The sequence below is a fragment of the Ochotona curzoniae genome, unplaced genomic scaffold (genome assembly GCF_017591425.1).
Source record: "Ochotona curzoniae isolate NIBS_2020 unplaced genomic scaffold, NIBS_Ocur_1.0 scaffold_4701, whole genome shotgun sequence".
NCBI lineage: Eukaryota > Metazoa > Chordata > Mammalia > Lagomorpha > Ochotonidae > Ochotona > Ochotona curzoniae.
This window is the reverse complement of record NW_024467122.1, coordinates 74010007-74025613: the sequence shown is the minus strand read 5'-3', so window position 1 is coordinate 74025613 and position 15607 is coordinate 74010007. Positions and strand designations below refer to the sequence as shown.

Below are 15607 nucleotides of genomic sequence, written 5' to 3'. Positions count from 1 at the left end.
AGAGAGAAGGCAGAACAAATCACACATGGTGGCTTTCCTCTGGTGTTAGCTGAGGACTTTTGGCAAGAAGGGAGGGTGTTGTACTAGTTGGAAGACTGCTGGAAGAACTCCCTGCTCAGCAATAATGTGAAAGAGGCAGGGCCTGGGAGTCCTGGCACCCTGCCAGGGATCCACCCTGGGGGGCCATCCAGCACATCCAGGACAGTTTGCCCCAGATGGACCTGCTCCACGCATGTCCCACCCACAACCCTGTCCAGGTTGGTGGCAGGCAAGGGGTACCACCTGCGGCAGTCGATAACCTGACACCTGTTTGCCCCAGCAGGCACCCCAAGCCGAGCTGAGCCACACTCCTAGCACCGTGCCTGGACCAGCCCTTGCCCAGTGCAGTGACCTTTGCCTGTCTGAGCCCCGGTTAATTTTTACCCAATTGAAGGACAGCGGGGCCCCTCCCCTTGGGGGATATAAGGCTGGTCCCACACTGCTTTGGTCCCTGACTGACCCCAGCTGCCCAGGCTCTCTCCCAGCCTCACCATGGCCAAGGGCTTCTACATTTCCAAGCCACTGGGCATCTTGGGCATCTTCCTGGTGGTAGCTGCTCTGTGCACCATCGTGGCCCTGTCCGTGGTGTACGCCCAGGAGAAGAGCAAGAACTCAGCTGGCAGCCCTAGTGTGGCTCCCACAAGCCCTACCACCACTACCACCACCACGCCAACCACCAGCACCACCACCACCACCACCACCACGCCAACGACCACCGTGGACCAGAGCCTGCCATGGAACCAGTACCGCCTGCCCAGGACGCTCATCCCTGACTCCTACAACGTGGTCCTGCGGCCCTACCTCACCCCCAACGACCAGAACCTCTACATCTTCACGGGCAACAGCACAGTCCGCTTCACCTGCCAGCAGGCCACCAATGTCATCATCATCCACAGCAAGAAGCTCAACTATACCACCTTTCAGGGCCACCATGTGGTGCTGCGGGGCGTCGGGGGATCCCAACCCCCCAACATCGACCGCACGGAGCTGGTGGAGCTCACCGAGTACTTAGTGGTGCACCTGCAGGGCTCGCTGACGGCGGGCAGCCAGTACGAGATGGACACTATGTTCCAGGGCGAGTTGGCCGACGACTTGGCAGGCTTCTACCGCAGCGAGTACACGGAGGGCAACATCAGAAAGTGAGTAGGGGGCTGGCTCTGTGCACTGGGGAGATACCTGGGTGCTAAGGCAGAACCGGGGCCCTGAGGGACTGTGGGAGGAAGCCCTCACCTGGGAGTCGGAGAGGACAGAAGTGTCCCCTGCACAGGCAGGAGAGAAACTTGCCCACACTCCCTAGCCAGTTCAAGGGTGGGACCTGCCCAGACTTTGACTCCAGAAAGGTCACCTGTCTCCTCTGTGGCCGGCTGGCCTGCTATGCCAAGGCTGCCTGCCTGCCAAGGCAGAGAGGACCAGGATACAGCCAAACTGACTTTCTGGCACCCCTTCCCCTGCTGACTTACCCAACCGTGTGGGTTTGGACAGGGTGGTGGCCACCACACAGATGCAGGCTGCGGACGCCCGGAAATCCTTCCCATGCTTTGATGAGCCAGCAATGAAGGCCACGTTCAACATCACACTCATCCACCCTGCAAACCACACGGCCCTCTCCAACATGCCTCCCAAAAGTGAGGGGGTCTGCCCGGGCCTGGGGTTAGGTGTTGGGGGGCAGGAGGGAGAATGCAGTGACACTCAGTTATGTGTGCCCAGGTAGCACCCCACTTCCTGGAGACCCCAGCTGGAGCGTCACGGAATACGAGACCACCCCCAGGATGTCCACGTACCTGCTGGCCTACATTGTCAGTGAATTCACAAGCATAGAGAATTATACATCCGATAATGTTCAGGTACATACTTGACTCTCCAGGTCTTGGCTGTCCCTGGGTTCTCGCCCCACACCAGCTGCTTCCTGGCTGGTCAGGAACTGAACTGAGCCCTGAGCAAGCTTGGGCTGCAGTTGTAGCCTCCCAGGGCCTCAGGCTCTGCCCCTCGAATGCTAATTGTGACTCCAAAGTCCCTCAAAGTCCCCCAGCCTCTCAGTAGCATGGATGGGGTGGGTGGCTCTTCCTCTCTCCCACTCCCACACACCTGACCCCTCCCCACCACCCTGCAGATCCGCATCTGGGCTAGACCAGCTGCCATTGATGAAGGCCACGGCGAGTATGCCCTGAATGTGACTGGTCCCATCCTTGAATTCTTTGCTCAACACTACAACACACCTTACCCGCTACCCAAATCTGGTGCGTGAGGGGCCCTGAAGAGGAGCCAGGGTGGGGGCACCTCACCCGGAGGCCACCTCCTGAAGACAAGCCATTGCTTCCTCTCTTGCAGACCAGATTGCCCTGCCTGACTTCAATGCTGGCGCCATGGAGAACTGGGGACTGGTGACCTACCGGGAGAACGCCCTGCTCTATGACCCCGTGTCCTCTTCCATCGGCAATAAGGAGCGGGTGGTCACCGTGGTGGCTCATGAGCTGGCCCACCAGGTAGCCACCCACCATGTTGTGGGCAGAGGAAAATAGGAGAGCATGAGCCATGCGAAGGGCAGGGCAGCAGAGGGGTCACAGTAATGCCAGTCAAGCCCCTTAGGTCTGGAGGGGGAAGCGCTTAGCCAAGGGTGATGCTGGCACCACTGGGGCTTGCCAGCTGACGTCTTTCTCTGACAGTGGTTCGGCAACCTGGTGACCGTGGACTGGTGGAATGATCTGTGGCTGAATGAGGGCTTTGCCTCCTATGTGGAGTACCTGGGCGCCGACAGTGCTGAGCCCACCTGGAATCTGGTGAGCCAGCTTGGTTGATCTGGGGGTGGGCAGGTGGAAGAACCCCCGAGCCACCCTCAGCCCCTGCTGGGCCCATCTGACAGCTGGGGGGGATTTTGCAGAGGGACCTCATAGTGCTGAACGACCTGCACTATGTGATGGCTGTGGATGCCCTGGCCTCCTCCCACCCCCTGTCCTCACCGGCTGAGGAGGTCATGACGCCTGCCCAGATCAGCGAGCTCTTTGACTCCATCACCTACAACAAGGTGCTGCCTCAGTGAGGGGCCCGGGGTGGGAGGTGTGGTGTGCCCTGTCGCTCCTGGCAGCAGAGTTGGCAGGGCACGGCCTCCTCACTCCCTGCATGCCCTCACCCTTGTAGGGCGCCTCTGTGCTCAGGATGCTGTCTACTTTCCTGACTGAGGACCTATTCAAGTTGGGCCTGGCGGTGAGTGCGGCGACCCTGGCTGGTCCCAGGGCATAGGGTTCTCCTTGGGTCCTGGGTTTGGCACTCACCACCACCTCTCCTCCCACAGTCCTACCTGCACACCTTCTCCTACAACAACACCGTCTACCTGGACCTGTGGGAGCACCTGCAGCAGGTATGTACCAGAGACCCCCCAAAAGCCCCCCAATAAACGGGGCTCTTGAGTGCCAGGGATGGCACAGATGAGAGAAGGTGACTGTTACTGTCTCAGACCGGTCATGGAGAGCCTTGGACTGGGTCATGGCTGCAGGGATGGGCGCTTTCTGGTAGTGGTGAGGAAACTGGCCTGGGGCTGCCTGAGCCTGGACCCTGCTCCTCCTGCACCCAGAACTTTGGAGTCCTAACTCAGCACTCCTGGCTATCCTGTGCCCCTCCAGCCAACCCCTCCTGGGCATCTTGCATACACCAGTGCCCTTGACACTAGCTCCATCCCCAACAGCCCCTGGCAGTGGGGTAATCCCTTGTTCACCATGCCTGCCTGCCCCCACTCTGCCTCACTCAGAGTTGGAGTCCACAGTCCCCCACAAGTGGCCTAATCAGCCAGGGTCACCCCAGGCACACCAGCAAGGGGCAGCTGTGTCTTGTCCCAGGTGCCAGTGCCCTCCTGGCCAATCTCCAGCTGGGTGGAAAGCTGTGTAGAGCCTGGCTGCAGACCCCACTGAGGTGGTGGCACCATCATGGTCCCTCTTGACCCAGCCACAGCTTCACCTCCTCTGCGCCTCCTTCCCCACCATCCATATCTGCGGCAGCCCTCAAACCTTGCACCTGTCATTCTCCTGCCTTCATTTTGCCCTGCCTCGGTGTTTGCTTTTTTCATGAGGCTTGGTTATTGCTGAATTATTGATTGATTATGAAAGCAGCCATCCCTTAGTTATCCACACCTGTGCCCAGCCCTTACTCCTGCCCTTGCAGCCTCCCTTTCTCTGTCTTTTCTTTCTTCTCATCGTTCCAGAGATTGCTCATATGTAAGTGCAGGCACCCTGGTCCCCAGCACATGCACTCCACATTCTAGGGCTCCATGGTCCCCAGGTTCTCTGGCCCAGCCAATGACCAGTGGAGCTGCTGTCTTTGGCCTCTCCCCAGGACTTCCTGTCCCCCGCCTAGGTCAGCAGGGGCTGCCCTGAGCAGGTGGAGGCTGGAGTCTAGAATCCCTGGGACAACTCTGTGTTCTTGCTCTGCCATAGGCCGTAAACAATCAGACTGACATCCAGCTGCCTGCCTCAGTGCGTGACATCATGAACCGCTGGATCCTGCAGATGGGCTTCCCTGTGGTCACCATCAACACCACCACAGGGACCATCTCCCAGGAGCACTTCCTCCTGGACCCTGAGTCCAACGTCACTCGCCCATCCGAGTTCAAGTGAGTTCACAGTCCCCAGGAAGGTTGGGGGCCCAGGTGGATGCCAGAGGTGGGAGGGCCTGTGAGAAGTTCCTTGCCCTCATGCCTGGCTCTCTGCTTACAGCTACCTGTGGATCGTGCCTGTGTCATCCATAAAAAGTGGCCAGCAGCAGGAGGGATTCTGGCTACAGAATGCTCAAGGTAACCCAGCCCTGCTCCCCGACCCCTTAGGAGACACTCAGCCCCCCACGCACAATCCCTAGCCTGTGCTTTAATTAGGGCCCCCTGATGGAGCCAGCCTCTTTGGTCCAAACCTGCTTTGTGGCTGCCCAGCTGTGTGACCCTGAGCAAACTGCTATCCCTCTCTATGTGGAATGAAGCTGAGAACAGTAGCTACTCCACTGGGGAAGGAAGGGGAGAATCTGCAGAAAATGCTTTAATCCTACCTGGAATACTGTCCCAGGCACTGAGGAAGTGAAGGTCAAGGCCAGTTGGCTGGCAGGAAGGGGGAGGGAGACAAGTGGTGGATGGCATCACAGGGCCGGGCTGGGTGCTGCCCTGAGCATGTGTGACTGGGCTAGCGGGGCAGGAGCTGGGAGCCAAAGAGATTCCATCTCATGGAGAAGTCAGGGAAGGCTTCCTGGGGGAGCTAAGCCAGGCTAATGAAGCCTGGAAAGGAGGCCGCGGCCTTCTGAATAGCCCCTTATTCCAACGCTGGTCCCTCCCACAGCCCAGAACCCGCTGTTCAGCACACAAGGTGATCAGTGGGTGCTTGCGAACATCAATGTGACAGGGTATTACCAGGTGAACTACGACGAAGGCAACTGGAGGAGGCTTCAGGCTCAGCTGCAGAGTGACCCATCGGTGGGTGGCCCCTGCCCCAGGACACGACGCTAGACCACAAGGCTGCTCCTGCCCAAGGCTGGCCCGAGGTCACACGCTCTGCTTTCCCCTCTTCCCACAGGTCATCCCTGTCATTAACCGGGCACAGATCATCCATGATGGCTTCAACATGGCCAGGTGAGCTCCCCAACCTGGCATCAGGTGTCCTGCGCAAGCTGAGCTCCTCCCCAGCCCCCACTCTCCATTTCACAGATGACTATCTGAGCACCTGCCTGAGGCCATTGCCAGGCAGCAAGCCTGACTCACCCAAAGGCACAAAGATTGTCCTGAGGCCCCTGTGCTGGGTGCTTAAACAACCCTGGGATGGGCAGGATGGGGGCGGAGGGAGAGGCCTGGGTAAGCACTTGGTGAGCACCTCCTGTGTTCAGGGACACATGCTAAGCTCCTTGTCATGAGCAGTGCTGTCTAGTAGGGACAGAGGGGACAGAGGAAGAAGGCAGGCCTAGAGGCCAAGCAAACCAGAAGAAGTAGGCAGAGTGGACAGGAGGACCTTTTTATAGTTTTGAACCCTGGGGTTTCCTTTCTTTCTATTCTTTCTTCCTTTCTTTCTTTCTCTCTCTCTTTCTTTCCTTCTTTTTCTTTTTGAAGATTTATTTATTTTTATCGCAAAGCCAGATATATACAGAGAGAAGGAGAGACAGATAGAAATATCTTCCATCCAATGATTCACTCCCCAAGTGACCGCAATGGCCGGTGCTGCACCCACCGATCAGAAGCCAGGAGCCCAGATCCTCGTCTGGGTCTCCCACACAGGTACAGGGTCCCAAGGCCCTGGATCGTCCTCAACTGCTTTCCCAGGCCAGAAGCAGGGAGCTGGATGGGAAGTGGGGCTGTCAGGACTAGAACCAGCGCAGATATGGAATCCCAGCGCATTCAAGGCGATGACATTAACTGCTAGACTATGGTACTGGGCCCTGGGCTTTGTTTCTTACCAGCTGAATGGCCTTGGGAAGTTTGACCCACCTCAGAGCCTCAGTTTCTAATCTATAAAATGTGCAGTGTGAGCAGGAGCCTGAAACTGGCCACTACCACTCCATGGCCAGTGCTGCTGTGTTGGGGTTCTCACATCTCAGGCTCCCAGAAACCCAGGAACCCAGGGTTGAAGCGTGTCCTTGAGGTCATGGGCCAGGGGGTGCTGCATATTTGAACCTCTCTGGTATTTTCCCAGTGCCAAGAGAATCCCCGTGACCCTGGCCCTGAGTAACACCCTCTTCCTGAGTCAAGAGACGGAGTACATGCCCTGGGAGGCCGCTCTCAGCAGCCTCAACTACTTCAAGCTCATGTTCGACCGCTCCGAGGTCTACGGCCCCATGAAGGTATGGAGCAGCTTGGCCGGGTTCTTGGGCCCACCAACACTGGTGCCTGTGTTTGCAACCAGGACGGTTGCCCAGCATTGGGCTTGGCAGAGAGGTAGAGGCAGAAGGCATGCAGCAGGTGCACAGGCTGGGGACAGGGCAGGAACAGAGCAGGATGCTGAGACCCACAGCCAAGTTAGTGGCTTTGAGATCCCATATGTGAATACTTTTGGGGTGCACAAAAAGCGTGGGGCTGGGGACAGCTGGAGCAGAAGATTGTCTCTCCCCAGCTGTGTGACTTGGGTTGTCTCTCCTGGCCCTGTGAGCCACCCCTTCTCTGCCCAGCCAGTGCTTGGGTTCTAGGGGAGATGTTGCAGGGAAATCAAGCAGCCACCAGAGCTTATTCTGGTTGAAGCTGCCTTCCCAGGTTGGATGCACATAGTGGAGTTGATTATAACACATCAGAGAGAAAAACCACAGAATACAGATGTGTTTGACCCCTTGGGGATTGGTTCAGCTAAAGTGTAGCACTCGCATGTGTATGGTGTGTGGCTATTAGCCCACACGTAAAGAGATCAAAGAGATCGTTTGAGTTGATGACTCACGTGACTGACATGTTTCAGCAAAGCAAGTTTTGAGTGTCTCCTTGGGTCCCCTTCCCACTCCTCCTTCGGGCTTGAATCACAGAGGAGAGGAATTCAGAAAACTGATTCCCTAACAGCCTGGATTTGAGTTCCACTCCATCCTCTGGTCCTGCTTCCTGCTAACATGCCCCCTGCGAGGCAGTTTCCCCTTTCCTGAACCCCTGAGCATTCCATTTGCCCATGTTCTGCAAGAGGCCCCCAGCTCGGCCACCTCTCCCTGCCCAGCTCCCCATCCACTCTAGGAGAGGGGCTCAGACAATGGCGGCCTTCTCCTGCTTGCGGCTGACTTGTCGTTCGGCGTCCTTGTTTGTGTTGGGCTCCTTTCAAGCTGAAGGTTGAACTGTACCTTGGAGCGTGAGAGCAACATGACTAAAAAGTGATTGGAGGCAGGATTCACTTTGGCAGTGCTGGAGGAAAGAGCTAGAGATCAGTAGGGCACTGCCTCCCCCGCCAGCAAAAGGTTCTCCTGCCACCCTGTGTGCTCTCCTTGTTTAAAGGAAAGCTGAGTGAAAACTCTGAAGCCAATCTGGGTTTGTCTCTGGGCTTTGTTGGGGGTCTCCAGGCCCTGATTTGTTAGTGGCAGGTGGCCCAGAGCCCCTGCTGCCTGCTGAGCTTATGTGCAGGGGAACTGGGGTGCCACCTTGCAGGATGGAAACCTAAGACTTCTGACCCTTTTGTCAGTCCTACAACTGATTCATAGCCACTTCTGGGTTCTCTTACCCCATGGAGAGCAAGGAGGGCCATTGCAGCTGCCTGCAGCTCCTGGCTCACCTCAGCCTCTGCAGACCTGACCCCCAAGTTCCTTTTCATTTATATATTTAAGAGGCAAAGAGAGAAGGCTTCCATCTGCCCCAAATGCCTGCAATAGTTCGGACTGGGCCAAGTCTAAAGCCAGAGCCTGAAACTCTATCGTGGTCTCCACGTGGGTTGCAGGAACCCAATTTCTTGAGCTATCACCTGCCTGGGTGTGCAGTATCAGGAAGCTGAGCCAGGACTCAAGCCCAGGCTTGGGGTGTGGGTGGCAGGAGCAGTTCTAGCCGCCATCCGCAGCCCAGCCCCTCAGTACTGATCCTTGTCCCACAGCCCTCTTGCTCTCAGCACCCCTTCTGTAGGTAGGTGTTCAGCTGTGACTGCTCCCTGCTGGTTGGACCAGGCTCATGTCTGCTCTGTGCTTCCAGCCACAGCTTCTGCCCTGTTCTTGGGGTTTCTTCCCTCTCCGGTGGTGGGGAAATTAGCCAGTTGCTTGAGTCCATTCACCATGTGAAGGGTTGGGGCTGACGTTCTTGAAATCCCTGAAAGGGGCTGCGTGCAAAGTTCAGCTGCACCATCTGATAAACGAGAGGATGCAGAAAAGGATAAGCTCACCATCTTGGAAATGACCATGGTAGGAGCTTCCACTGCCCTCACTTGCCGCCTGCTCTCCTGTGGTTTCTGAACCCAGCGCGAGGCATACCTAAACCAAATGTACTCTCCCTGACCCTGGCTTGTTCCTTTTTAAAGTGAGTTAAGCTCTCTCTCCTATTAAAATGTTTCTTTTTGTTTGAGAGACACACACACTTAGAATTTCCATTTGCTGCTTCTCTTCCCACGCGTCCCCAAGAGCTGGGCTGGGCTGGGCTGGAGCTGGGAATGCAATCCAGGTCTCCTTGTGTAGTGGACAGGGTCCCAAGAACTCGAGCTATTGCTGCTGTCTGCCTGGGTGAGCCTTAGGATCTGCACCCAGGCGCTGAGGTGTGATATACAGGCATCATGAGCAGCTTCTTAATCAAGCCAACGCCCTTCCTTGCTGTAAGCTGTGAGGAGAGAAAGGTCAGCTCCAACTGTGATATACAGGCTTGCGCCTTTGGGTGCTGCCCAGGCAAGGCCTGGGAACCCTGGAAGCTCAATGGGAACCCTTGCAACTGTTCACACCTGTGTTCCTTCCATAGACCTACCTGAGGAAACAGGTCAAGCCCCTGTATGAGTACTTTGGAAACCTCACCGACAACTGGCAAAATCGCTCAGCGACCCTGATGGAACAGTGAGTGTGACCCCCATGGTGCTGAAGGTCCCAGGGACATGGGGAACCACAGACACCCCCTGGCAGTGTTCTCCTGAGCTCTCACCACCTGGCAGGGCCATGCTGCCACTGGGAAGACACCCCTCCAGGGACCCACACTTTAGTTTGGGCCAGGGCTGTCCTAGCAGGTGGAGGTCACACAGCCCCTGGGGTGAAGGCTGGGGCTGTGCCTCGTGAGCTGCATCTTGGCCAGAGTCTGCATCAAGGTTGCTAACTGCATGTCCCCCTGGGACAGGTACAACGAGGTGAACGCCATCAGCACTGCCTGCTCCAATGGGCTTCCGGAGTGTCTGAATATGGTCACTGACCTCTACGACCGGTGGATGCAAAATGCTAGTCATAACCCGTAAGTGTCTCCCCTGTGCCACCCCTCAGCTGCCATGCCCTGGGAACCTGCAGCCCTGTTCTCAGCAAGCCCCTTCTCCCACCCTCCCTGCTACCCCTACACACCTGACACCCCACCCTCACCCCACACTAGGATCCACCCCAACTTGCGTTCCACCGTCTACTGCAACGCCATTGCCCAGGGTGGAGAGAGGGAGTGGGACTTTGCCTGGGAGCAGTTCCAGAAGGAGACCCTGGTGAACGAGGCTGACAAGCTCCGGACAGCCCTGGCTTGCAGCAACGAAGTGTGGATCCTGAATAGGTGAGGACCCCAGAGGGGGCAGCAGACTGAGGGCCCCCCACCCAGGAAGCAGCAGCAGCAACCACCACATGCCTCACTAAGGTGATCCTGCACTCCTGTGTGATGGGCAGAGAGGGGCGTGGCTCAACGGGGGGCGTGGCTTGGTGATCCAGAGGGAGATTGGCTCTAGCTGACACTGGAGGATGCTCTCATTTAGGGAAGCAAAACAATTTGTCCAAAGACTGGAAGATGCCTACAGTGACAGCCCTGGTGTGGGTCCATGTCCCATGGGTTCTCCTGTTGCAGTTTCTTAGCCTATGTGTGGATGCTGACTTGGTTTATGGGCTGTGGCACAGCTAGCCCCGAGTTGCCCCTGGACATGCAGCCCTTCAAATCCCCGCAGTGAGGTTCCCTCCTTTCTCTGTGTGTCTCACTTGCACCACAGTAAATGGCATGGCAAGTCTAATCTCACATGGCAAACATGACACTTGGCAAAGCCAGACTCAGCCTTCTTTTATTGAGGGAGAAGGGACAAGGGCCCCTTAGTTGCAGGGGCTGAGTGGGGACACAATGGGGTGCCAGCACTCCTGGTTTCTCTCCTGGATGGCTGGCACACAATAGCCCTTGCCCATGGCCATGCACCCAGAGCCCTGTCCTCACAGGTACCTGAGCTATACCCTGAACTCCGATTACATCCGGAGGCAGGACGCCACCTCCACCATCAACAACATTGCCAACAACGTCGTCGGCCAGTCGCTGGTCTGGGACTTCATCCAGAGCAACTGGAAGAGGCTCTTTGAGGAGTGAGTGGGAGGGGTTGATGGTACTGGTCTGTCTGTATGCGTGGAATGCTGCAGGCTCAGGCCTTGCATAGAGCGGGCAAAGATGAGCCATGTTTGAGGGCCAGGGTGGGAGGCAGGTGTGGGAGGACAAGGCACTGTGTTCCCTGCTCCGCCTCTGTGAGTGAGCACCTGCATGGCCCTCACACTCCCCTCCCTGCCCTGCAGCTATGGCGGCGGCTCCTTCTCCTTCTCCAGCCTCATCCGCACAGTGACCCGCCGCTTCTCCACTGAGTATGAGCTGCAGCAGGTGAGAACCAGACCCCCTCCCTGGCACTCTCCCTGCTCCCCTCTCAGGCTGGTGGGTGGGGGTGGGGGACAGTGGCCATTCAGCCCTGGTCCCTGAGCTCACACGGAAGGCACCAAGTAGCCTGCCTAAGTCAGTGCTGACAGTCGCATCAGAATCAGAAACATTCCTTCTGGAACTTTGAGGTAGAGGACCATCAAGTGACCCTCTTGTGTTCCCATTATCCAGGTTTAAAAATGGGCAAAATTTTGCCAATGTTCTTTTGGATAAGGCCATTTCAAAGAAATCACAGATGCTGATTTTATCTGTAACTATTGCACAAACACAGTCATTAGCAAATCCACAAACATGAACAACTCCTTATTGTCCTGTCTGAAGTTTGTTTACTTGTTTATTTGAAAGGCAGAGTTAGAGAAGAGAGACAGACTTTGTGTGCAGGGTACACCTGTCCTGTCTCAGGGACCAGAGTGGCAGGGGACGGTGGGAGGTGGGGACGCCGCTGGAAGAGCTGCCCCAGAGGCTGCGTCTGCCTGCAGCCCGGGCTGAAGCCCTCCATCTTACTTGCAGCTGGAGCAGTTTAGGTTGAACAACTTGGACACGGGCTTTGGCTCAGGCACCCGGGCACTGGAGCAGGCCCTGGAGCAGACGAGAGCCAACATCAAGTGGGTGAGCGAGAACCGGGATGCTGTGCTCACGTGGTTCACGGAAAACAGCGCCTAGTCCCGGACCTTCGTGTCGCCTGGCCACACACAAAGTGCCCAGGTGTGCCAGAGGCCACAGCAAGTGCCAGTTCCTGAAGCACCAGCGTCCTGAGCCCTAAAGGACTAAGTTCTTTCTGCCCTGCCAGTCAGGCTCTTGCTGGTGGGGCTGGTGGAACCCTTCTCAGCCCCACCACTCCTGTCAATCTTGCCCAGAGCCCTTCCCAGCTCCACCCTCCTGCCAGTCTTACCCCAGGCCTGGTGTGAATGCTAGATCTGGGGTCCAATCTCAGGGAGGCCCAGCTCCAGGGCCCTTTGGACAGAAGCCTTTGATGGAAAATGGACGGTCTTGAGGGGGCTGCCCTGCATCCTCTCACCTGCCCATAAAGAGCCCCTCAAGCCCCAGGAATCAACAGGGCACCAAATCTGTGTATTTTTTTTTTTCTAAAAAGACATGTAAATAAAGGATTTCTAAATGAGCCTTAACTTATTGTTAACTATTTTTTTAAAAAGATTTATTTATTTATTGGAAAGTCAGATATACAGAGAAGAAAGACAGAGAGGAAGATCTTCCATCCGATGATTCACTGCCCAAATGAATGCAACGGCAGATGCTATGCCGATCCAAAGCCAGGAACCAGGAACTTCCTCCGGGTATCCCTCTGTGGGTGCAGGGCCCCAAAGCTTTGGGCTGTCCTCAACTGCTTTCCTAGGCCACAAGCAGGGAGCTGGAAGGGAAGTGGAGCTGCCGGGATTAGAAGCGGCAGAGTGGAGGCAGTGCATGGCCTTAATATGAAGGCAGGAGTGCAGGGTGCTTACAGCCATGACAGTGGTGGAGGGGTCTAGCCTGGCTCTCAGGCCCCTGGGGGAGCCAGGAGGTGCAGGGGTGAGGATTTGTAAAGAGGTTGTTTTGTCCAGCAGCACAGCAGGCACAAAGAAGCTGGGCTGAGGCGTGGAGGCAGAGCAGGACAGCTGAGGACAGGTGAGGGCTGTCCCCACAGGGACTCCCTGGCGGCTCCAAAGAGGCCTGGAACTCACCTGTTTGTAACAAACCAGAGGGCACTCACTGGCAGTAGCCTCTGCCTCAGGCCTGGGAAAAAACCCATTCCCCACCATCTGCACTTCAAAGGGTGGGGCAGGACCCAGGGCTGAGGCCAGCCAGGTGACACCAGCCAGAGGCAGCCCCTCCCCTCTTGGCCAGCCCTTCCTGTGGCCAGTACCCAGCAGCCATGGCTGGCACTTGACCTTGGGGGGAACCAGCCAGGAGAGGAACTGGCCCCATGATCTTCCTAGCTTTCCCATCCAGGCTGTAGTGGCTCCCAGAGATAAGGCGTGGCTTATCTCAGCTTTACAGATAAGGGTGGGTAAGCCAGGACTTCCCTTAGTCTGTGACCCCTCCCCCAAACCTGGCACCACACCCCCACCCCCACCCCTGCTTGACAGCTTCCTGGCCACAGCTGGGCCTGCAGAGGAGCCATGGACAAGCCTCAGGGCTGAACCAGCCTTAAAGCAGGCTGCTGACCCCTGGGCTGCTGCAGCTCCCATCTGCCCTTGCAGGGACAGCAGAGCAGAAACCTGCGGATCTGTGTGATCCTGGTCTGGGTGGAGTCTTCCCCTGTCCCAGCCTTAGCTGCCAGGCACAGCTGGCCATTCCCTCTCCGCTGCATGGGGCCTGGAGCCTCCAGGAAGTAGGGTGGACTGGTCTCGGTTACACAGAGCATGGTGGCAGCCCCTGCCAGGCCCTGACACACATGCCAGGAATGGAGCCAGGGGTCTGAGCAAAGAGAAGGGACAGGGGCTCTTGTTCAGAGGGCTTAACTGAGTCTTACAGAGTTAGACTCTGCCAGCAGCAGCAAGGGAACATCCTGGCAACCATACATGGCTCCTGCCGGCTAGAGGGGTCTCTTCCCTCATCTCTGCACACCCCAGGGTGTGTGCTCTCTTGTCCTGCCTGGGCACGGCTCCCTCTGCCCCTGACCAGGGTGATAGATGTGCCTCAGTCAGACAGGAACCAAAGCAGCAGAGAGACCCGGGACTGTGTGACACCCTGGGCTGCCCTCCCTGCCTGGCTGAGGCCTGGAACACAGGGCCCCAGGTCACACCTGGAAGCAGCTGGCTCAACACACAGCATGGGCCAGGGCGTCTCTTAGGCAGGTGCATGTGCTCAGCCATTCTATTGAGTGTTTATTACACCACCTGACAGCTTGGCACACTATTACAATCTCCATCTCACTGTTAATTTATATATATCTAAATTATTAGCAGGGAGATGGACGGATAGCAGAACAGCTTGGACTTGAACTAGTGCCCATATGGGATGCCAGCATTGCAGGCAGCAGCTTACCTCACTGCACCACAATGTAGGCCCTCTGAGCACGGATCTTATACAAAGGCAGTAAAAAATGGCCTTGTTGCTCATGGGGGAGACCCAGGTGGGAGTTCCTGACTCCTGGCTTCAGTGTGGACCAGCCCTGACCATTGAGGACACTTGGGGAGTGAGTCAGCACACGGAAGCTCTCTTTCTCTGTTCCTCCTCCTTTCACTCTGCTTACAAATAACTGAATCTCCAACAAAGGAAACATCAGTGATTGCGGAAGCTTCCTCCATCAGGAGAGAGGGACCTGAGGCTGCCTGGAGAAATGCTGCCGGGCCTGAAGGGCTGGGTCAAGGTCAGTGGGAAGCCCCACGTGTGCCTGCAGCCCAGCTCTGCTCTCACCTGGACGGCGTGCTGGTTGCCCTGCCTGGCTCCATTCTTGGGAGGTGGCCACAGGGCCCCGAGAACAGCTCTGACTGGGTCACTCCCTCATCCCTGACTCCAGTGCCTCCTGTCACCTAGGAAGCAAAGGGCCCCACGTGGCCCGGCCCTCAAGCTCCTTCCTAGATCTTGTCATTCCTCCCATCATCTTTGAACATCAGCCACTCTGTTCTGGCTTGGTTCATGCTGCTCCACTCCCCTCACTTGCCTGGGTAAACTCCTACACGTCCCTCAACACCCAGCCCCCCAGATTACCTCTCCTCCAGCCCCCCACCCCAAGTTGGCAGCACTGCCAAGTCCATGAGAGCTTTGCCAAGAGATCATGGCACCTTCTCTCCAACATCCTGCCTTTTCCACATTTTATTTCTGATGGAGCAGGAGAGAGATAAAACTCTGATCCCCTGGTTCACTCGCCCAAATGCCTGCGGACAGCCAGGGCTGGGCCAGGCAGAGGCCAGGAGCCAAGAGCGCCATCTAGGTCTCCCACACAGGTAAGTGGGGACCCAGCTCCTTGAGCCACCACCTGTACCTCCCAGAGTGAACATTAGGAGGAAGCGGCAGTGAAGAGCAAGGCTGGGACAGCAGGCATGGCTGTGTGGGATGCGGGCATCTTGATTACCGGTCTATGAGAGTTGTGAGTTGGTTGGTCCACCCCGCAGGATGAGTGTTACAGGAGTAAAGGGCGCGGTCTTCCTGACAATTTGAATTGAATGGGTGTGGAAGTGGCAGGGTCTGGAGGCCATCTGTAGGTGGTGGGGATAGTCTGTGGCCCACAATCACTCAGGTGTTGAGGCACAGGCCCGAACTAAGGGTGCCAAGGGACTGGAGGAGACAGCTGGGAGCAGGGGAACCCCCTGCTGATGCATACTTGGTGGGAGGGCACACACAGGACCATGGCTACCTAGGGCAGGGAGCAGGGACTGG

The 15607-nt window shown here is 56.9% G+C and overlaps 1 protein-coding gene across 1 annotated transcript; it reads left to right on the top strand.

Annotated features, from left to right (window-relative positions):
* The first annotated feature begins 519 nt into the window (after window positions 1–519).
* LOC121148838 (aminopeptidase N-like) lies at window positions 520–11950 on the top strand. Its single transcript, XM_040969172.1, has 20 exons — window positions 520–1178; window positions 1522–1664; window positions 1747–1883; window positions 2150–2276; window positions 2368–2522; window positions 2703–2816; window positions 2918–3061; window positions 3175–3240; window positions 3329–3394; window positions 4464–4639; window positions 4743–4819; window positions 5349–5482; window positions 5583–5638; window positions 6690–6837; window positions 9389–9480; window positions 9755–9865; window positions 9998–10165; window positions 10807–10947; window positions 11152–11233; window positions 11798–11950. Exons 1-20 carry the CDS (start codon window positions 532–534, stop codon window positions 11948–11950), a joined length of 2937 nt encoding a protein of 978 aa, XP_040825106.1. The 5' UTR covers window positions 520–531.
* Window positions 11951–15607: the final 3657 nt, after the last annotated feature.